The sequence below is a fragment of the Accipiter gentilis genome, chromosome 9 (assembly GCF_929443795.1).
Source record: "Accipiter gentilis chromosome 9, bAccGen1.1, whole genome shotgun sequence".
Lineage (NCBI taxonomy): Eukaryota > Metazoa > Chordata > Aves > Accipitriformes > Accipitridae > Astur > Astur gentilis.
This window is the reverse complement of record NC_064888.1, coordinates 1,818,514-1,840,710: the sequence shown is the minus strand read 5'-3', so window position 1 is coordinate 1,840,710 and position 22,197 is coordinate 1,818,514. Positions and strand designations below refer to the sequence as shown.

Sequence of the window (22,197 nt, the reverse complement as noted above, 5' to 3'; positions counted from 1 at the left end):
CAGCTGCTGCCTCCCTTCCCTGTGCGGAAGCAAAGACGGCAACTGCCACGGCCCGGGTGGCCGGCGTGGCCTTATATACCCGTCCCGGTCCCCTGATCACAATGAGGGGTGGGGCAGTATGGCCGCCTATGGCATGGCCCGGCCCCGAGCTCACAATGAGGGGTGGGGCAGTATGGCCGCCTATGGCATGTCCCGGCCCCCTGCTCACAAGGAGGGGTGCGGCATCTTACGTAACAACATACCAAAAGACAAAGATGTCTCCCGAGACATGGGCAAGAGAACTCGACCAACTGACCTCTTCCGTAGAAGTGGGTTTGCTGCTAGAAGAAACCAGGCCAAACTGGCTGAAAGCGGCAAAGTGGCAGCAAAATTGTGCAAACTCGGCTAATGAACATGCATTAAGCATGCTTGCACGGGCGGGGTCGCATGTACAAACGCTCCAAAGCGAATGGTAACAGGCGATATCATGGCCAAAGCCAACAGTTTGTGTAAATTGTAAACAGGAACACGTGAGTAGTTTCAGGGTTGCGTATAAGGACTCAAGAGCTGTAACACGGGGTCCTCCTCACGCTCCCAGCCGAGAGGCACCTTCGTTGCCGGCAAGAAAAAGGGGTTACAACTCGTGTGCGCTTCTGCTGCCTTCTTTCCGGCACCGGCACACGAACTAGAAGAGAAGAAAAAAATGCAAACAAATCCACTTTGGGAACACCTCTGAAGTCCTAACCCTGCAGCAGAGAGCCTGGGAGCTCTGAGATCCCTCCCTCTGCTCTGCATTTTGGCCCTGGAGGTGAAATTACCCCCGTCAGAGGCGTTGTTTTGATGTTCTTTACAGCCTAAAGCACCTCACGGAGCAGGGGCTACACCGGGACACCTCAGGAGGGATCACGCTCCTCTGGAGCAAAAGCTTCGGTGTTCCTAGGAATCTCAGGAGGCACGGCATGCCGATAGCTCCCTTTGTTCAGGGAACTGGTCAAATGACCTGCCTCCACTTCCCTGATGGTGTCGGAGATGCCTGGCTCGTGTGCACACTCTGTGGATGCTGAAATGCGCTGAGCAACCTGCTCTGATGTCAGAGCTGACCCTGCTTGGAGGCCCAGGTTGCACTAGGGACCTCTGAAGCTCCCCTCCACCCTGAATTGTCCCATGAGGCTATGACTTAGATGCCATCTATTTTGAGAAGCAGGTACATGTTTAGATGTCTTCACTGTTAGAATATGGCGCTGGGGCACCTTGAATCTGCAGGTGCCCAAAGGAAGCTCCTGGCCCCAGCACCAGGCCTGGTCGCCGGCGTAGCCCACCTTCTTCTCACATGGGTCAGCACAGGTGGGGAGGGCTGCCAGTCTCCTCCCTTGAGGCGGTGCTGCCTCGGATCGGTCCCCTCGGCTGTCACTGTGCCCTGGTTTGGGGCCCGCCCTTCCCTGAGGGCTGCCTCGGACTGGCCCCAGGGGTCAGGCTGCCCAGGTGCGCCTGAGGTGATGCTCTCTGGGATTGGCCGCCTGCTGCGGTGTGCTGCCCGCCCTCCCCTGAGGCGATGTTTCCTCCGATTGGCTGCAGCAGATTGCTCCTCCCATCCAGTGATGGGTCAGGCGGCTTATCAGTCACCGGTGCTTTGCTCTTGCCAGCTGTGATTGGTGGAGCTGGCATGCCCCGCCTCCAACCAGCACACTCCCGGCAGGGGGCCCAGCTTTTTCCCCTCTTGCCACCTTTCCTGCAGGCCTCGAACCTTGACTGGTGGGTTACCCATCGATCACATGCCTTGCCCCCGCCTCCTCAAATGCGATTGGCTGTCCTGGGCCCACTGCCTCCCCAGGGACTGCTGGGTGGAGGTTGCCAGGCAACGAACTCCACCTTTAGGGCTGAGAGCCTGGGAGTGGAGCTGTGGGCCCCGAGGAAAGGCTGGGGGTCATCAAAGGCGGGTTTGGACCCTAAACCCGAGGATTTCGGCCCGAAACGTGAGGCTCTGGGCACCGCAAAGGATAGGCGCGGTGCTACAGATGACGCTGGGGACCCTGCGAAGGAGGGGAACCTCTTGGTTCCTCTGCCCTTTGCCCCAGGGTGCCGTGTGTGGGGCAGGACTCTGGGCTTGGGGAGAGGGAAACTTCCTCTGGCTCACGGGCAAGGCTGTGCCAGCCCAGAGCACGCAGGAGGTCGCCACCTCTGAAGAGCGGGACGAAGGAAGACTGGCCAGCTTGGCCCCTGCCGGATCCCCATGGGCAGTGGGAGGGCACGGCAAGGCCCCAGGACCCCCCGGGGAGACCCCTGCTCTGGGGTCTGTCCCGGCATGACTCCATTGTCCCCAGCCCGGGAAGATCTGAGAGGGGCCCCACAGCTGGCAGCCCCCAGCCTCGGTGTCACCCACACGTTGTCTCACCGACCGCCGGGCTGCGATTAGGGAAAGAACAGATACGCTCCCCTTTCGGTGTCTTTTGATGAGCTTTAATTAACTCCGTGGTGCTGGCTGGGGCCAGGTATTGCGGAGGGATTCCTCTAAGTGCCTGCCTCACTTGGAGGTCCCTGTCGTCCTGCAGTCCCGAGAGATCTGGAACAACACCACAGGCAGCGCCGTGGGGACCTGGTCCCGGCCACGTGCTCCCCTGGCCACCCCGCTCCAGGGACCCGTTCGCCAGGGATCTTCCCACAGAAAAAGACATCCCGAGCACCAGTATCTCAGTAAAAGCCCTCTCACCCCTTCCTTCCCCATCTCCTGCCTTACCTCAGCAAAGCAAGCTGTAGCTGTCACCCGCAGTTTAACTGAGCAGGAATCCAGCCACGGCAAGAGGTTCTTCACCAGACAGGGGGAGACGAGCCCAGCGTGCAGCAGGATGCTGTGCAGGGGTCACAAGCGAGGGACACACAGTTACCCAGGAAGGCCACAGGCCGGGCCTCCAAAATTCGCTTGCGCCGACGCAGACGCTATTCTTCAGCTCCCGACGGCTTCCAGGGTCCAGCGGCCATTTCCCTGGGCACAGCCCTGCAGGAGTTGGCCAGATGCATCCCTGGTGCTCTTACCGGGTCAGGAGACGCACCCCCTCAGGGTGAGCCAGGGGGTCTTCCAGGCGAGCCCACACTGCCCGATTCACGAGCAGCCGCGTCCATTTCTGCACCATGCATCTGCCCAGCACCAACTCTATAGCTGAAAGGAAAATCCTGGCAAAAGAAACAAAGCACAAAATAAGCAAACCCAATCAAACAAAACAAGTCCAAATAGCACCACCGCCAGAAACCCCAAGAACTCTCAAATCGCAGCAGGTTAGGGGAAGACTGATCTGCAGCAGAGCTAAATACCCCTGGAATGATGCTTCACAGCCTTCCAGACTGCAGCTAACGACACTGGCATTTTCTTCATGCCCCAGACCCACCGAAGCAGAAGAAAACCCACGCCTCTAGACTGACTCCACGCTAGGTGTCAACCGAGGCCAACACCTCATACCTCTTCCCACCAGCCTTTGGCCAAGAATGACACCAGTGCCCGCAAGAGTCACTGCTCCAGCGGGGGTCCGTTGAGGGAGTGCAATGCTATTGTGCACGCAAGGGTATGCAGGAGGCAAGAGGACGGCCGTCCGCAGTATGAGCTGCGTAAGACCTTCCTGCGGGGGAGCTGGAGTTTCTCCATGAAGGAACAGAAGTAAAACCAAGTACGACGACCGCCTTCCGCATCTGGGAAGTGGGGCAGGCGAAGCCCTCCCTCAGCCCCACAAAGGCACGTGCCTTGGCACGGGGAACTGAAGCCAGCCCCTCCATCTGCCCCTTCGGCTCCTCACCTGCACGGCTTCTCCACATGCATCGCGCACTCGAGGAACAGTTGTCTCCAGCTGCTCATGAGCAAAAGCCGCCTCTCTGCACCCAGCATTTCACTGGCCCACCTGAGGAGGCTGGGAAGGAGGTGGGGAAGCAGTTGCCTGAGCTCCTCCGTGCTCCTCAGGGCAAGCACCACCTCGGAGATGGCACGGGTGATCTGCAGAGAAACGTGACCAAGAACCACCTGTTCAGGGAAGGCCTTTTCCCACCAGCCTGGTTCCCCCGCCTGCCCGGGGTGGGGGGTCACTGTCCGCACTTGTCACTTCTGTGACAGCCTTGTGGCTCAGGAGTACCAAACTGGCCTGGCTCCCCACACTCCTTGAGGCTGGCCCAGCACAGCGCCCTGCGAATCTCCACAGGCACCCCCAAAGGGCACCTGACTCCCTCGCGCCCAAGCGTGAGTTAGCAAGCAGATGCCAAGCTGCAGACATGTGTCTGCCGTTGAACGTACCGTCAGAGTCTCCAGAGCAGTCTGACGGTTGTGCCGCTCACAAGTGGAGGAGTCCGTCCCCAGGCGGTCGCTTCCTGCTCTGTTTAGTTTCTCCACTAAGCCCCTCAGGATCCGAATCCCAAGGATGCTTCTCCCCAGGCTCCTCCACAGCTCCACCGTGTCACTGCAAGGGAAGAGACGTTCACCCCTGAGCCCGTATCCTTGCGGTCCTGCGGTGCCCTCAAACCTCCTCACCTGCAATGGGGCTTACGACGCCCTACTCACAGCAGAGCCACAAGCACGCAGTCTTGCAACACTCCAGACTGCTCGGGCAGAAAAAAAAGACCTGCTTCTCAACTGGACCCCCCCAGGGCAAGGAAGCTGCAGGGTCCCTGTTTGACTACAGTGGGGAGGTGGGTCGTGCCCGTACCTGTCCATGAGCAGACTCTTCTGGAGGAGACTGCTGATTACAGGCTCCTGGTGAAAGCGGGCGAGGAGAAACACTGCACGGAGCAGGAAGGGCCTGTGGGTGCTCTGCTGCATGTAGCTGTACAGGGTGTTCAGGATTTTTGGCACCTGAATGGAAGAAGAGGAGAAAGAAGGGCTCCTTTACCCCCTCCTGCGGGGCCCGGACACAGTCATTCGGCACACGAGCGATGCCTGCTCCCTTGACGCAGAGTCCAGATCCGGCTCGAAACCTCACGCCTTCCACCCTGCCTGACCCTGGCTCACATCTGGAGCCCAGCGTGCTCTTGGCAATCGTGCACCTGCATGCACACACGCACACGCAGGCACACGCTCACACGCACAGCCTCGGCCGCTGCATGTGCCTGGGCCCAACCCTATGAGCAGCTGCGTGCCCTGTGTGCACACAGAGGACACGGACCCGCTTCACGCTCAACGCTTGGCTAGCTCTCCCCACGTGTCTGTAGCGATGCAAGACCACGACCAAACACGCTCTTTGAGACCCCGCAGATGCCTTGCAGGGCCCCTGCAAGGGCACGTGTCTCCTTCCAGAGGATCCCTGTTCTCCAGGGACGCTTTTCCTCGCCTCTACCCTCCTGAGACTGAGTTAGCCTGCACTGCGTGAGCCACTGGTGGCCCTAGAGCCCAAGTGGAGCGCAGCAGAGCGTGAGCGGAGGAGAACAGGAGCCTTGAAAGGGCAGGCACAGCACGAGGCCAGAGGCTCCCAGGCTACAGATGGGCAGCAACTAGTGGCTAAAGGAAGGGCACCTCACAGGCTGGGTAACACCACAGTCGGGGAAAGCAATGAGAGCAATGAACAACTATGCAACCTGTGGAAAACCTAGCATGCCCAGCAAAGCTCGGAGTAGATGGAATTGGGGACCAGTGAAGAACGAGAAGGGTGAGGTGGGTCCCAGGGCAGGGAGGACTGACAGTGACCCCAGAGGAAGGGGAGGAATGGCAAGGCTGGTGCCTCCCAGTGCCTCACTCATGGGAAGGACCCGGACCAATGGCAGACTTTGGACAAGAAGTGCCCATAGCCTTGTCACCAGCTGGAGCAGGCGCCAGCAGCGGGTGCTAATGCACGACTCGGACCCTCAGTAGCCCCTGAGTAGGCTCGGCACACAGGCGGCATTTCTCGAGCCCGTGCCAACTGCACAGGGTGTAGTGCAACAGCCAACAGGAGAAAAGACAAAGTCTAATGGAAAAAAATCTCTCCCTTACCTCCTGGACTATCTCCTTTCTGCATTCCACCAGGAAGATGAACGCCCACTTTCTCACTGCTCTTGCACGTGGGGGCTTGACAGGCAGCAAGCTGTCCAGGATGGCGGTCAGAAAGTCCACAGCCTGTGCTGCAGGGATGCATCTGCAAACGGCCTGGAGAGAAGTCAGGAACAGGAGAGCCCGCATCACAGCTCTGCCCCAGCGATTCGGAAAGGAAAGGCAACTCGACGGGACTGTTAGTTGAGCAGTCACGGAGTTGAGCAGGCTCTTGACCCTCCTGCTGTGCCTACAGCGCTGTTTACATCTGGTGCAGCTAACCGATTTGGAAGTGCCTACCCCCTTGTTGTTTGCTTATATACCAAATTGGTATTCTGACAAGAGCAGTCACGCACACACACGCGTGTGCAAACGCACACATCATGGTGTCTGCTCCAGCGTGCCTAAAGGACGGTCTTGCCTCAAAGCCTCCTGCTGCTTGCTAACAACAGCTGTCCTGGACAGCCCGCTCTGGAGACAGAGACTCTGGACGGGAGCAGGGAGACGTGCAGGAGCCCAGGAGCTGGGCCCCCACCCCACTGTTTCGGGGCCAGTTACCTTTCGTATTTGGGTACAGGTCTCCGCGAAAGTCTCGGTGTCTGGGCTGTTCAGCTCCTCACAAAGGCACCGGATCTCATCTGCCTGCGGCACCTTCATGCTCTTGGCTGGAACAAACAGCAGGACAGGAGTCACGTCTACAGAAAGCCAACCTCTGGCCCCAGATACCAGTAAAGGAGAACCCCCGTGGTGGCAGGGAAGGCCACAGGGAAAGCCAGGGCCCTCCTGAACTTGGGGCAGCGGGATTTCCTGAGCCCGATAAATGGCTGACAAATCCCGGGCTGGAAAGAGCCCTCTTCCTCCTTAAACCATTTGCTGGGGCTTCAGGGTTTCAGCAGCCTCTGCTCCTAGCAGCTGCGTCCCCTATTCCCACACAGGCCACCATCATCTCTGGGAGGCAGGAAACCTCCCTGTGACTTCCTCAGCACAGGCAGACCCTGCTGCCTGAAGAGGAAAGGGTGCAAACACAACCCTTTGCAGCACGCTCTGGGCCTGCAGCTCAGATCCCTCCTCCCCGCCCAGTTTGCTCTGGGCAGCAAATTGGTTTTCTCTCTTGTGCTCCACAGGAGATTTCTTCCCTGCCAGGGATGACTTGGGAGACTGCCCTGACCACCCAACCTCACGCACGCCCCGGGGAGGTGGGACTCAGCAACACTCTCTCAGGGATCCTTCCTGAGATGGGCAGGGGGGCAGAGGGCTAACAGGGTGGGGGCACAAAACCAGCCGAGCACGTTGCCTCCCCCTTCCCTCCACGGGCCCCCGGTGGCACCAGGCCAGGAAGGGAGGGAGGGAGGATCGGGCTGAGCAAGGCTGGGAAGCGCCTGCTCTCCTCACCTTGCATTTGGAGAAGGTAGCCAAGGCAGACCCATGCCCTCTGGCGGCATGTGGCCAGGCAGTCGCTGGTCAGAGACCCCAGCAGTCCCACCAGGGAGCCGAACTGCTTGTAGGGACATCCTCTCTGCAGGGGACAGCAGCAGGAAAAAGGTTGCAGGCAGCCCCAGCGCCCGCTCGCCTCTACTGCCCAGCCTGCTCCCTGGGCAGCGACCAGGCAGAAGGGCAGGCAGAAGGGCTGCCCCGTAATCCCAGGGGCCCCGAAAGCCAGCACCCAGCCGGGCAGGGCTCCTTTCCAGGGCCACGAATGGTGGGAATGGGGCACCAGGGCACGCGGAGGGTCCCTACTCACCGTGAGCTCACATCGCTCCTTGCAAGCGGCCAGCACGTGGGTGCAAACCCGCAGGGCTCTCTCCCGCTCCCATTCTTTGGCCGAGGTGAGCCAGCCCTTCAGGACCTGGGGCAGGGGGCATCTCGCTCGCAACAGGAATCTTTCTCTCCCCAAGATCCCTCTCCCTTCTTCTCTGGTCCCTTCCTGGCGCATCCCCCGCCCCACCAAGAACCGGCCCTGCAGCCTTCACCGCCTCGCGCTCTGCAGCCGCCTCTGCCCTGCGTCAGGTCTTGCTTCCCTGCTGGCGTCTCCCTGCTCCGGCCTTCCCCCCAGGGCTGCTCTCGCCCAGCTCAGGGCTGGCTCTTGGCTTTCCCTCCACCAGGGCCCACTTTGCTGCCTGTCCTGAGGCTGCAGTGGCCGGGCGCTCCTGACCCCCGGCCCCGGCCAGATGCACAGCCCCAGAGCAAGGAGCCAAAGCCCCATTTGTCTGGAGGAAAGGTATCCACCTCCTATCACCCACCAAGGTCTCGATTCTCTGCCCTGGCAAGGCTTTCCCTGTTGCCCCGTGGCTACTCACGTGGACCACGTTGCGAAAGCAGGCAGAGGTCGCCTCAGCCTCCAGAAGGGTTTCTATGAGGTGGCCCAGATCTTCCATGCCTCTCCTGTGCAGAAGCTAAAAGCAGCAAAGGAGAGCTGAGGCTATGCATCATGGGGGCTGCCAGGGCATGCTGAGGTGGGATCCTGACCCACAGATGGGCAGGCACTGGCCGCTGGGTACCTCCATGTTCACAGCTGCCCTCACACTCTTCCTTCCCTTTTTCATCTGCTCCTCGGAAGGATGGGACAAAACACTCTGGCAGCACACTGCCAGCAGGTTGCGATTTTCCTTCCCGCTCAGAGGTGGCCTCAGCTTGCTGGCCAGAGGAAAAAGGGGGACAAAACAGAAAGGGGATTTACTAACCCTCTCCAGGGTGGCTTAAACCACAACTGGGTCCCTCCTAATCGAGGGCCCCAAATCCAACACCCCCAGCCCACGCCAGCGAGCACTGCCTTCAGCTCCAGCAATTCCTACCTCCGCCCAGGCAGCAGGCAACCCCTCCACCCACCAGGTTAAGGAACCCCTGGGGCTCCCTTCTTCTGGGAGACACCTGGAATGGGGAACACCCTCCCCACTCCACAGCCCCAGCAGCTCCTGGCCCCATGCTCAAGCTGGGCTGGGGCACACTGGGAGTGCCCAGAGCCTGGGGAACAGACCTCACCTCAACTCCTCCAGGGCATGAAACACTCCATACACCAGGGAGTCCCAGGGCTCCCTCTCTATCCAGTCCTGCAAGTCCCAGAGACAAGTGCAGAGTTGGCAGCGGGCAGGGACACGGGACAGCCCTCCCGCCGCCCCGGGGACAGGCTCTGCTGCCAGGCCTGGGCAGACGCTGCCCCATCTCCCCCACGGAACCCCAAAGGCACTGCAGGAGGGACCCTGCTCCTCAGCCACAGCCACCCAGTACCAGCACCCAAGGGCCCCACCGGCTCCAGACACAGCTCCAGGAGCTCGCGTGAAGCCGAGAGACCATCGTGCCTCTGGGGAAACCAGGCTGATGGCGCAGCCCAAAACTCCCCCGTGTGACGGCTCCAGCTACGGACACTCACCAGCAGGGTCCGTGTCGCCTCCTGCTTTGAGGAGAGCTCAAAGCTGCCGCAGTTGCCCACAGCCTGGATGGCACAACTGACCTCGGCGATGCTCTGCACCAGGGCGAGCTTGAGCTGCAAGTCCTGAGGCCAAAGAGAGCAAAGCACCCCTTGAACTCTTTGAAGGGCTGAGAGGTGGAAGAGGAGCATGGGCAGGAGGAACCCACGGAGAACTTGCATCTGGACGTTGAGGACAAACCCCTCCTTGGGAGGTCTTTAGGAAGAGACCGCCCATCTCGGTACACCCCAGCCCCGAGGGGCCGGAGCTGGGGCACCCAGGCATCCCCACCCTACGCGCCCTGTGCTCCTACCCTCTCATTATCTCTGGAGAGCCTCAGGATGTTGCCCATGATGTCTTTATCCACGCAGGTGAGCAGCTGCTCCTTGGGGGCATGCAGTGCGATGCCGCTGTAGGTGCGCATGAGAGCAGCACGAATGGTCCAGGTTCTCTCCATCTTCTGCCGCCGCTGTACCTGTGTCGACAGAGATGCCCTGAGACATCAGCCCCGGGACTCCTGTGGCGGGCTCCTGCGGCAGGCCCTGCCCCGCACCCTCGCCAGCTTCCTTGTTTCCCCCAGCAGCTCCCCAAGCTGCCAGTGCTGCTGGGGCTGGGAGTTGTTCCCACCCCGCAGCTTGAGTTCTCTCTCTCGGAGAGGGAGGAGGTGCAGCCAGCATCGCACACGCTGCTGGCTGTTATACCACTGACTCGAGAGGCCGGGGAGCTGTCTGGAACCTTTCTGCGGACAGGTACCCGACATAGCCTGTCACGGTCCTGCTCAGAGCCGTGCAGCCGGTGCGGGTCAGTGGCGCAGATGAGCCCGGTCTGCTCCCCTCCCCAGGCCAGGCTGCACTGCTCTCTCTGCAGGGCCCTGCCCTGCCCAGAAAGGCTTCCCCACAGCCCCCAGGTGGGGAGCAGAGCCAACGAGACCTCGCCAGGCTCCTGCTCCCAGCCCTCAGCTTTGAGGAAGGGGCAGAGTGTCACACTGTGCCCACCCCCTTGTCACCAGCTCCTGCTGAAGTTAAGTCAGGGCAACGTGGCTGCAAGCAAGCAAGCAAGCAAGCAAGCAAGCAAGCAATTGCTGCAGCTGCCCCAGCTGGGTGGCTCTGATCCACCAGGTGCCAAACCCCATCCTCTCCAAAGACACCTCAGGGGCCCCAAGACCAGGATGTCCCCTCTGAAACACAGGTCTCGGGTAGCTCTTCCAAGAAAGTTAATCTAAAGGCAGCTGCCACAGGGTGGCTGCTGCAGGTGTAGAAGTGGAAAGAAGCCCAAAAAAGGAAAGCCAACCAGCAAGCCCCTCGTTCCTTTACCTTCCAGCCTGTGGAACCCTGGTAGGACCAGTCTCTGGTGAAAGCGGCAGAGAACAGAGTCACCCTGTCCAAGATCAGGTAGAAGTGGCTCTCGGCAGCGTGGGACACAACAGAAATCAGTCCCTGCAACCACGGAGAAACGGGGAGTTGGTTCCAGTCCAGGCATTCAGCCGTGGCCAGCGGCAGTGGCCAGGCAGGACGTTGCAGCAAGCAGGAAACAGCAGCAACGGGGAAAAGCAAGGAGGTCTGGAGCTGGGCCAGCAGCAGCCCTCCCTCTCCCCCAGGAAAATCCAGGGGATGCTCAGGACAGGAGCATCACCTCACCTTGGCCTCAGACAGCTCCACAGGGTTTGTCTCCCGGAGGAACTTCAGCACCTGCCCTTGGACGTGTCTGAGGTCCTGACAAGCTGCCAGCACTGTCCCAAGAGCCTTGTACAGGAAAAGCTGAAAGAGAAGGAGCCGAGCCCGAGATGCAGTCATGGCCTGACCCGTCAGGAGAGGGCTGGCCCCAGATGGACCCCACCACCTCCGGGAGCAGGCAGAGCCAGCCACGATGCCAGGCTGTGGCCAGCCGCTGGGGCAGCCCAGGGGAAACGCCTTTTGGGGACGAGGGAAAGGAAAGCAGTGAAATCTGGCTGCGTGGGCAGAGCACCAGCGCCAGCTCCAGCCCCAGTGCCGGGCAGGACACATACCTTCTCCCAGGAGCCGGCAGCAGAGCTGCCCAGCCGCTGGCTCAGCTCCTGGCTCAGGCCTATGGTCCAGGCCTTATCCTCCACGGGCTCCAGCGACGCTCGCAGAAACTGGTGTGAACGGGAAAGGAAGCGAGTGTTCCCCTGACCTTGGCCAGGGCCCTTTCCACGCTCACGTGTCCCGGGATGCTGCGGGGGAGAGCTGCCGGGAACGGCAGTCTCTTCCCCCACCCCACCCAACCCTCTTTTCACCAGCTTCCCTCTTCTCCTAACGCCTCATGTGAGACCCCCCGGCAGGCCGGACTCAGAGGAGGAGGCAGTGCTAAGGCGCGTGCCACAGCGTTAGAGGGCGTTAGCCATCAGCCGTGGCACGTGTGCAGGCAGCAGCTCCTCTTGGGTGGGCAGGCACCTACTGCCGGGGGAGGCGCAGGGTGCTCAGGAGGTGCCCCCACCTCCTGGTGCCTACACAGGCAGCCCCCAGCTTCCTCCCACAACTTTGCTCCCTCTTCTCCCCCCTCGATTTGTGAGACCCCCCGCAAGGACGCTGTACCTTAAGCACACGGCGCTCCCACTCTGCAGAGGCCAGGGAGCTCTCAGTTCTGCCTAGGAAGCAAGAGGAAGCAAAAGCTCTCGCAGCTATTTAAGCTCACACCAAAGGCGAGTCCGGCGCTCTCCTCTGCAGTACGACCTCCCAAAAGTCCCAGGCCATCAGGCTAGAGAGGGCCTACGCGAAAGCCCTTGCGAGGCCAAAGACACAGGAGGGATCCCAGGGGCGGTCGTCAGAGGCATTGACTCAATCTGGGGAAGGACGCACTGGCCGCAGCAGATCCCCACGGAGCGACTGCAGCTCCCAGAACAACTCCAACCACCCAGTCCCAACACACGTTTTCTCCCGAACCACCCATTGCCTTTTGCCCATTTCCAGCCCTTCTCCCAGGCTACTGCCGGGGACAGCTGCGGCAAACCTCGCCTGGCCTGGGGACTTGGTCCTCCACAGCCGAGGGCTGCACCCCCTCCAGGAGCACCAGTCCCGTCCCTCTCCCAGACACCATCCTTGGGTGATGCCAAGACCTGCCCTCCGAGGGGACATCAACGGCCCTGCCCATCCCCTGGGCTGAACTGATGCCAGGGGACAGCTGCCCCCAGCCTCAGCACCGGCTCCCTGGAAGGGGAAAGGCAGCGGAGCAAGGGCTGGGGAACTGGGGACAATTCCCCTCCGTCGCGCCGGGGCAGCTGCGTTTTCCTGCCCCCCTCCCTCCCCTCCAGCCTCTCCCTCCCACCTGCACTTTACCTTCCAGGTACTGCAGCAGGAGGGGGATCTCGGTCGCCCACGCCGCCCCCAAGCCTCTGTGGATCCTGCCGTGGAGGGCCTGCAGCAGCTGCAAGGCAGCAACCGCGCGTTCGCGGCTCGGGTAAGGAGCTGCCGCCACCACCTAGAGGAGGGCAGGAGAGAAGGGTCACTCCTGCCGCCAGAGCCACAGCTTCTCCCAGGAGGGAGCTCGGTGCCGCTTGGCTGGCAGCAGGCAGCCGATGGCTTCACCCAGGGTGCTGCCAGCCCTGAGAACGGAGCGGGATCCCTGATGGGCTCGGGCATGCTGCCTCCTCCTTGGGGGCTCCCAGCGCTGGCCTCAACAGCATCTCTACCCCGGGATCTCCCACCACCCCTGGCCAGAAAAGCTCTTTCCCCAGGGCCCCGCTACTCACCAGCAGTCGAGCCAGCAGGGCCTGGGGAGCCGGCAGCCGGGCTGTGGGGAGGCAGAAAGGCTGGGTGAGCCGACGAGCCTCACGCCTCCGATAGCCCCACACAGGGCGGAGGGCTGAGAGCAGCTGCGCTGCAATAGCGCTGGCTGGGGGGCTCCCCAGGGCTGCCCAGCAGGAGATGAAGGCAGCTCCAGCACGGCCAGGAGCGAGCCCCGGCTCACCAGGAGAGCGCTGCGAGCAGGAGAGCCAGGCCTCTGCGCCGGGCACGGGGCCACGCAGGGCAGAGCCCCTCGTGCCCAGCAGCAGAGCCTGTCTCTGCCCTTTGCTTTTCCTGGGCTCCTGCTCAGGGCTGGTGGGGCGCAGGGAGACGCGGGCTGGCCTGACCCCTGGCCAAACCCAGCAGCAGCACTCGCTGGGGCTCCTACCTTGCTCCTGGGAGTCCGTGGCATCTGGCTCCTCCTCCTCCTCGCACCCCGCTCTCTCCCGTCTCTCAACCAGGGCTCGGAGACAGCGGGAGAGCGGGATCAGCATGCCGCTGTACTGGGCTGGCACCACGTACTGCAGCAGCCTCGGCCACAGGAGCTGCAGAGAAGAACCGGGCAATTCGCCACACTGGCATTTCCGCTCAGCGCCAAGACGAAAAGGATGGTCTGCATTTCCCCGAGCCTGGTGCGCTTCAGCGCAGGAGGGGACAGGTTCAGGGCATGGGGGAGCACACGGAAAAATGTCCTGAAGGCAAGAAGTGGCCACAGCAGCAGGACAGAGGGCAACTTACTTTGGTCATCCCTCTCAGAGTGACGTCCAGTGAGCCCACGATGTCCAGGCACAGGGCTCGAATTGCTCCATCCTCTGGGTTTTCCCAGGCAAAAAGGCCTCCTGCCACCTGTAAGACAGAGTTGGCAAACCCCCAGTTACCCTCAGCTCCCAACTGATGAGGCTCAGGCACGCCTCACCAGTGCTCCTCTTGCTCCTGTGCCTGCCTCCCTCCCGACGGCCAGACGGACCCAGCTCGAGGACCGGGTCCCAGACCCTGGGAAGGACTGGGAAGCCTGGGAGCAGACAGTGCCGCTGCTTGTCTGCTCGGTCCCCTGGGGCCCAAATGCTGCTGTCGTGCCACCAAAGCAGACCTGAGGAATGTGCCCTTCAGCAAGGCTGTGCTCAATGCCAGCCCTGGAGGCAGCACACGCAGCCCGACGACGGATGTGGAGGAGCACCCGGAAGCCCTTTCCTTTGCCCTGCTCCCAAAGCAGAGCCTCCCCGAGCCTCAGAGCGACGCACATGGATCTCCCAGCTACAGGGAAGGTGCGGCCAGAGGGAACGTCCTCGGCGAGTCAGCGGGAGGCTCGGCCATCCCCAGCTTTCACCTCCTGGGCACCCAGCTGAATGCTGGGAAATGCTCACCGCAGGGACTGCCAAACGGCCCGTCCCCTTGCCAGAAGGGATGTGGGCCCCCAGACTGTTACTGGATGGGCCGGCTGTGCTTTGGAGGGCCAGAGCACGAGAACACCACAGAAAGCTCCTCTAGCCAGGCCCACCTGTCTGCACTGGCTGTGTTTTGCTCACCGTCCAGCAGCATTTAAGGATGGAAGATGTCCTGCCCCTACAAGACCCTCCCTTTGCAAGGCGGCTTTGCCGAAGGCGCCTGTGGGCGCAGCTCGGCACCACAGTGCCGGGTGGCATGCCGAGGTGTAAACCCACATCATCCACCGACATCTCCACCAACATCGGCACAGACGCCCACGAGGAACGGCCATTCGGAAGCGGCTCTGACGGCAGCGCCAGTGCCGATGGCTCTGCAGCATGGAGCTCGCCAAGGCCAAGGCCGCCGGCAGGAGCTCTCAGCACGGTCCAGGCGCTGGTCAAAAAAACCAGCCCTGGGTGTCCTGCTCCGCCCTTACCAGTCTGCCCGAGGTCCGGCTGAACTCGCTGAAGATGTGCCCCACCACATCCCATGGCCAGCAGCTCTGGGATCCGGAGCTGAGCAGCTCCCTGCTGAACTCCAGAACTGCCCTCCGCACCTGCCAGGGGAGAGTGTGGTTATGACCCTCCTGTTCAAAACCCAAAGGGTTTGCGCCTTTGTGGCTCGCAGAGAGGTGGCAAGGCCACGGCAGAAGCTTTCGCTCCTGGTGTCAGGGCTGGGCTTCAGCACCAGGCTGGACGGGCATTTGCCCCACAGAGCGCAGAGACCTCCCCGCTCTGCCCGGCCAGCTCTCCCCAGGGACGAGCCATCAGCCACCACCTGGGCAACGCGCCAGCACTTCCCCAGGCCCCCTGGCTCTGTCCCAAGGGAAAGGGTTTCTCTGCCTCCCCTGGCGGCACCCTCCCTTCCCAAACCAGTTCACCTGGGCACTGGGGTCACTGCACAAGGGGCGCATGGCCTCCACCAGCTGGGGCAGCTTCTCTCTCGCCGCAGGTGCTGGAAGAGATACGGAGAGGTGTGCATTGAGGCAGAGCCCCAGTGGCAGAAGGGATCCCCTGAAGCTTCCAATGGGACAGAAGAGCGGGGCCTGACTGGCTGCACGGGAGGCAGCGGCGTAGCCGGAGCAACCCCGCTTCCAGAGGCACGGCTATTTTACAGGGACCGAAGCCTACGGCAACACAGAGAACAAGAGAAACAGCACGGGTACGAGCAGCTCCTGTGCAAAGCAGCCCACCTGCCCGCCCACCAGCCTGCCCGTGTTACAGAGCTTGGAGCGTCGTCCCTGGTGTGCCGGCATTTCTAAGTGCCGGGGGACAGCCCTGTTGCAGGGCCATCAGCTCGGCTGGGGACCCGCTCTTCGCAGCTCCCTTTGGGTGCAGGTGCACCACTTTCGGCCCATTCCTGCTGTCAGCCCAGCAGCCCCAACCCCTGCCTTGCGTCCCTGGTCTGTGGCACTGACCGTCAGCGCGGGCCAGCACTCCCAGCAGGCCCAGGGCTGCCACGCGACCGGCCTCACTCCCACCGCTCAGCTGGGAGTGCAGAAACACGCCTGTCTCCTCGGGGCGCATTCGTGCTGCGGGGAAGAAATCGCATTCTGCATCAGCAGGCAGCTGTCCCCAACAGCCAAGGACAGGGAGAGAGCTGCCACGGCACGGCGGGCCATCGCCCAGTCTCCTCTCCTTACCCTGCAGCATGATGCAGCGGGACAGCACTGCCTTCTGGGCCGGGCCAGGCTCCTCGGTCACGTCAGAGAGCTGTGGGAACAAGGTCCATTTTAGAGAAAGTGGCGTCAGTGCCGAGAGGGACTGAAAAGAAACGGCGCTCTCCGTTCTCCTCTCCCTGGGCACTCTGGGCATGGGACCCACAGCTGAAACCCAGCCCACCCCACGGTGGCCCCGGGCACACACAGAGGTTTGCGGCAGCCCAGGCTGCCCAGGAGCTGAGGCTGAGCAGCGCTGAAAGGCTGCCCTCAGGGTGCTGGCGCTCCAGAGTCCTCCTGCGACTTGGCCGAGAGGGAAATGGCTGTGGCAACCGGGCTGCCCCTCAGGCCCGTTCGAAACAGCCAGGATCAGGCCTCCTGCAGCCTTAAGATGGCACCCGGATCGAAGTCCTGGCGTGCTCCAGGCCTGCAGGAAGGTCCCAGTGGAGGAACGCCCTGCTCTGCCCTGCCAGCCGGCAGGTCTCTCCCCTCCGTGGCAATCACGGGTGCAGGCCTCAGGCTTGCGGCAGGGTGCAGGGCTCCCCTTACCTGGCGGTGCACAGCGGTGCTGATGGCAAGAGCCGTGCCCTGCGGCATTGGGGTCTGAACTCCCTCCAGTATCTCCAGGACATAGCTGAGGCTCTACAAGAGAACGGGGGGGAAGAGGAGGCTAAAGCCACCTAAAGGCACTTGGGAAGGGAGAAACCCAGCACACCTGGGATAAGGGGAGCCCCTCACATCAGCTCCCAGGGAAAAGCCCGATGAGCAGAGCAGCATCAAGAGGGTCTCTTTCCTCGGAACGGAGCCCGGGCTCGACAACTCAGTTTCCCACTCATCAGACCTCGCCAGTCGCCGCATGGGACTGGACATGGCCCTGGGCATTCGGGCAAAGCTCTTCCTGCACGCAGAGCCCCAGGGAGCTGGCAATGCCTCCCTTCCTGAGCAGGTGAGCCCCAGGGACTCTTGCCTCCCTCCCGCCCTGCCCCCGGTTTCTCCTTTTCTGCCCAAAGAGCCCAGAAAACCCCTCGCCTCCTCTGCTCTTCCTGTTCCTTCTCTGAGGGCTTCCCACCTCCTCCTGGCACCCCACAGCTCCCCACTGCCTCTTAGCACTCGCACAGACCCACCCAGCAGCCACGCACGCCGGGCCCTGCGCAACATCTCACCTTGGTGAGCCGGGAGGTGTCTCGGACCTCCTGGTATTGCTGCAGGAGCCAGAGGAGCTGCTCCCAGGTATGCTCTCGGTGCTGCTCCTCATGCAGAAGGACCCCCAGCATGGCAGCCACTGCCCCGAGGACAGCCTGCTTGTCCTGAAGAGGGAAGGGAGAGGCTCCGCTTGGAGGGCTGAAGGTCTGCCTAGTGCTCAGCACCCCCTGGACACCGGTCTGCCCTTCCCACTGGGAGGGGTTTCCCTTTCCCTTCTGCCCTGCAGAAGAAGGGCTCGCTCCAGAGGAGAGAGAGCACTTCCCCACCCCACCCTGCTACCCCAGCCCTCCCTGCAGAAAGGCCCCAAGGCTCGGCTGCTTCCCGTCGGGAAGCCCCCCTCCCCTCGGCCCTCTGCTCGCACCCCACTGGGCACAGACGGACCCAGCGCCACGGACATCCCTGCTGCAGCCCCGGGCGTGGAAAGCAGCACTTCTCACCTCTTCCTCCTTGCAGTCCAGCCAATTTGCCACCACATAGCGGAAGACCGGGTAAATGGCTTCACAGAACTGTGCCGCCCCCTTGCGAGGGAAGGGGCATTGCTCCCAGCTGCAGAGGTATGTACCGACTCCTTGCGACCATTGCTCCAGGACTGCACCAGGACGAAGGAAAAGGGAGCATGTGAGAGTCTGCAGCAGGGACGGTACCTTGCATTCACGCCCAAGCCTGCTTTAAGGACAGTCCCAGGCTCGGCAGGGCTCAGCCCAAGACTAGATCTGGATCCGAGGGCAATCTGTGCTCTTGAGGTGCCTGGATTCAAACGCCCCACCGTTTCTCTCCTCCTCACTCCCATCGCACCTTCTCCTCCTCAACAGCCCGTTCCCCTTCAGCATTTCTCACTGCACACCCTTCCCTTCCCTTTCCCTTCCCTTTTCCCTTCCCTTCCCTCATACTCGCCCTTTCAGAGCAGGGAGTTTAATCCCAGAGGGAAGCGGGGGAACAGAAACCGTGGGAAGGGACCCAGGAGTTTCTCCGTGCAGCGCTGCCGCGTCCTGCCCACAGAAACCTCCTGGCCTTCCCCCGCTCCTCCTACACACTCGCTGCAGTTTGGGACTGCCGCGGGCTCACAGCCACCACGTTCCCTCTGAGATCACATGGAGGCATCGAAGGCCGCCCCTGCCCCTAGGACCCCAGCCAAGGAGCCGACACTCACCACTGCAGACGGCATGCAGGACCTCGCCGCTCCCCACCTGGGTCAGCACGGTGCGCAGGGCGAGCAGCGTCATTCCCACAAAGGGGATGCACCGCAGGGCTGCAGAGGAGGCAGGGACAGAGGGACCGAGAGGGTCGGTGAGAGACACGGGAGACTGGGGGCCATCCCTGCCAGGGCTGGGGCTGCTGGGCCACGCAGGACGTGCCGGAGGGCGTGGGACGGGCTGCCTTCCCCAGGGGGGAAGCCCTCTGGGGAAATGGGGAGGACGGTGCAGGGCCAAGACCCCGCGGGTTTGTCTCCAACAGGTTCCCACCCTTTGGGAACTGGCATCGGGCTGATAAGGCAGAGCTGCCGACTGGCCCTGGCACGGAACAAGGAGGCACGGCAACTCCGTAGCCCCCCAGTTCAACACAGGGCATTTAGGGAGGGCGAGGATCCCTTCTCCTTGTTATCACAGATCTCTACCCAAGGCCCAGGGTGCCATACCATATCTGCGGGCCATTTTGCCCAAGGTGAGGAGCACAATCTCATCAGGGACCTTCCTCATGGCCTTCAGGTGGCTCTGGAGCTCGGACATGACAAAGTGGAAGTGGGAGCGGGCCAGAGCTACCAGGACGTCACTAGCGGCCATCTTCACGTCACCTGTCACACCCTGCAAAAGCGCCACAGGTTAAACACTCCGGAGAAAAAGGCTGAGGCACTAGGGCAGGCTGAATGACCCCATCTCCTCTGCAAGACCCCTCGGGACAGCTGTGCTCGGGGCCGAGCGGCTGCTGCCTCTCGTACCCTGGGATAGGCGGGCAGTTCCCTGGCGAGATGAGGGAGGCTTTTCCCCAGAACAGCCCTGTGCTGCTGCCCCCCCTCCCTCTCCGTGCAGGTGCCAGGAACAAACTGCCGCAGGCTCAGGGCCCCCCTGGGACCTCTCCGTGGGGCTGGTGGGTTGCCACAGCTCTTCCTCAGAGCAGGACAAACAGTGTTGAGCTTGAACCCAGCTGTCGCTCAGTTAGAAACAGCCCCGAGTCTGCTTCTCTGCACAGTTCCCTGCCTCCCTGTGGAGTGATTGCTAGAAGTGACTTATCACTATGTTCCCCGCGCCCCCTTGAGGGAAGGCAAAACCTCCAGGGTGGAATGCAGTGGACACGCGAGGAATTGGTTCCCTAGTAATTCTCTGTGCAACGTAACCTGCAACCTTAGATGTTAGCAACACCAAGGGGGTTTGGTGTGCTGACCCTAAGAGAAGTAACACGGAGGGTGGAGCGGAGCGGAGACGCCACGGCCAGTCTCTGTGATATTATCGCAGGGATAGGGAACTGGAACGATAGGAACGGTAGGTCCCTGCATTGAATCCACGGAAGCAAGGAGGTAAAATCATGGGGGTTCTGTCGACCTACCGCCCTACTTCTGATTTATCTCCTAAGTGCCCTGTCCTGGGGTACTGACACGCAGAATCACGTCCTCTGGGTGAACTTTGCCCATTATAATACCAAAACACACCTCCATCCCAAAAGCTACCCGCCTCCAGAGTGCAACCACCCCTCACTGAGCCTGCGCTCTGAATTTTTTTCTAGCATGTCCTTTTAAAAGCAAAGCGAGAGAACTTAATACCAATCAAAGTAAAGGCATGCATGACTAGAGTCGCTCGAGCTCCACCTAAATAGGAAAATCGTATAAAAAGGCCCAAAGAGAGGGGGACTATTAGGGAAGATACTGTCGTGGACAAGTTGGGAGGACATCACTGCCTTCTGGGGTCAGCTGACAGGCTGAACCTCTCTTTCCCCCAGAGGGACACCTCTTGGGTGAGATTCGAACACTCGGCTGTAGCGAGTGCTTTCCCGGGAAACTTAGAATTCTTTAGAGCTCTTTTTCTTCCAGACTTCAATGCGCTTGTAGTCGACTGTATTATTATTTGCACGTGCCTTGCAGACAGTGTATTTATCATCGGCAATCCAAAAGAACCCGTACTCCTGTTGCTGTAATAAACTGTACTATTCGTTAAAATCTAGCCATGATAGTTCATTGAACGCAACCAAGCTCCTTAAGTCTGGCTGTGATAGTTCCTTGAACGCGACTAAACTGAAAGTACAGTGCGCTATTTCTGCGACCGTAATTGTGATGGTTCAACATACTGAACGCGACCGGACTTACGGTGCTGAATTGGGCATCACCCAGAACCTAAGCCTAGCCGCCCCCAGCCCCTCTGACATCTAAGGACAAGCTGGAACGCAAGGGGGTTTATTTTCTGCCTAAAGTCTTTACCCTTTAACACAACACTCCCCTCTCCAAATTCCCTGCCATGACGAGCCCCCAGAGCCTCTCCCTTAGGACCTCTGCTGGGTCTGAACAACCGAGGAACATCTCTGCGCCACTCTGTATTTCCCCCAAAACCAGGGGCAGAGGCAGGCTGCTTGGGTGGCCTTGAAAGAGAACAAGCTCACCTGGGCTGCTCGCATGTCACTCAACGCCTCTGCTATCAGGCGGTTCACAACGCCACTCGTCAAACAGCCGTCACCTCCCCACAGGACGCTCTCCAGCTCCCGGTACGTCTCCACTCGGTCACCCTGGGGACAGACCACAAAGGGGAGTGATGGGACTTGCTTTGCCCTTGTTCCCAGGGAGCCACGACAGAGACCTGCTGCCCTCCAAATCATCTGCGTGACACAGGCAAGAGGGACGACTTGCAGGCATGGGTCAGGACAGCCACGGGGAACAGCAGGCTCTTCCGTGGCGCCTCTGACACTAGCAGACAGTCAGAGAGGGAGATCGACTCCACCGGGCCAGAAGGCCACGTGGGAGCCTGGGCGGTCACTCCCGAAAACGGGGGACGGCGGAGGTCAGGGGGAAAGTGCCGGACAAGGAAGGGTGTGACTGTTCACTAAAGCCCTGCCTAGATTTTGGCTAACCCAGCTCCTGCTAAGGCCTGGTGTATGCTAGGAGCAGCACCATTAGGTCAAAGCGAGAGCACCGTGTAGGCAGGACGGGTGGCCAGAGAGAGCTAAAGGGCCATGATGCAGCCATTACCAGCTGCGGATGGCTGTCTCCGGCAGCCATTGCCTTTTGTCTGGCAGCTTCCTCAGAATCCACTAATGTAAGGAAATGGTAGAGACCCAGCCTCCAAGCTGGACGGTATAAAACATCAGCTTACTCAAAAAGCTCTCCGTTGGCTCATAGGTTCATAGCAAAAAAAATTCTGGGTTTTTTGCTCATAGGGGCACGATATTAAGAGTTACAGATTATAAGTTATGAAACCTTACGACTTGACTGGTGAAGGAGTGAATTCACGTGATAGACGAGTCTGGGAGAAGGGAATTGAGCCCCTGTCATGTTTTTTTATTGTATTTCTTACTGAGCTCATGAAATAAGGTCAAAATCACAGCGTATGTTGTCCTGTCTATTTGAGAGATCCAAATGGACGGTGACAAAGGGGAAGGCATGGGAACGAGACCACGCCCCGAGGAGGGGAAGCCGTGAGCACCCTGCGCCTTGGGGCCCAGTGTTGCTCCTCGCACGGGGCAGGAGCCCCAGCACTGGGAGCTCCCGGGGAAAGGAGTGGGGAGCAATGGCATTAGTCCAGCTTGAGCAGCAGGATCGACGCCTGGGGACAAAGTGCCTGCAGGAGGGCAGAGGTGCTGTCAGGTGAGACGCCCCTCTGCCACGGCACCCGGGGA

The 22,197-nt window shown here is 61.0% G+C and overlaps 1 protein-coding gene across 1 annotated transcript; it reads right to left on the bottom strand.

The window, feature by feature from the left end:
* Positions 1-613: 613 nt before the first annotated feature.
* On the bottom strand, positions 614-21,096 carry LOC126042874 (maestro heat-like repeat-containing protein family member 2B). The gene is made up of 33 exons (XM_049810607.1): positions 20,968-21,096; positions 19,019-19,184; positions 18,533-18,631; positions 17,820-17,971; positions 17,343-17,486; positions 16,729-16,821; positions 16,165-16,234; positions 15,940-16,053; positions 15,403-15,476; positions 14,959-15,078; positions 13,836-13,943; positions 13,486-13,642; positions 13,064-13,224; positions 12,651-12,792; positions 11,910-11,962; positions 11,363-11,470; positions 10,995-11,114; positions 10,671-10,793; positions 9,671-9,832; positions 9,321-9,443; positions 8,933-9,000; positions 8,452-8,587; positions 8,251-8,346; positions 7,695-7,799; positions 7,346-7,469; positions 6,512-6,618; positions 5,918-6,070; positions 4,659-4,804; positions 4,250-4,412; positions 3,762-3,955; positions 3,010-3,147; positions 2,714-2,825; positions 614-664 (listed from the first exon to the last, which is right to left on the bottom strand). Exons 1-33 carry the CDS (start codon positions 20,980-20,982, stop codon positions 614-616), a joined length of 3,897 nt encoding a protein of 1,298 aa, XP_049666564.1. The 5' UTR covers positions 20,983-21,096.
* Positions 21,097-22,197: the final 1,101 nt, after the last annotated feature.

Bases quoted from the DNA above. Each gene is read 5' to 3' on its own strand.
- LOC126042874 (XM_049810607.1), bottom strand. The intron at 4,805-5,917 runs GTAAGGGAGAGA...TCTTCCATTCAG, and splicing joins GAAAGGAGATAGTCCAGGAG to GTGCCAAAAATCCTGAACAC. The intron at 3,148-3,761 runs GTGAGGAGCCGA...TTCTTTTGCCAG, and splicing joins CATGTGGAGAAGCCGTGCAG to GATTTTCCTTTCAGCTATAG.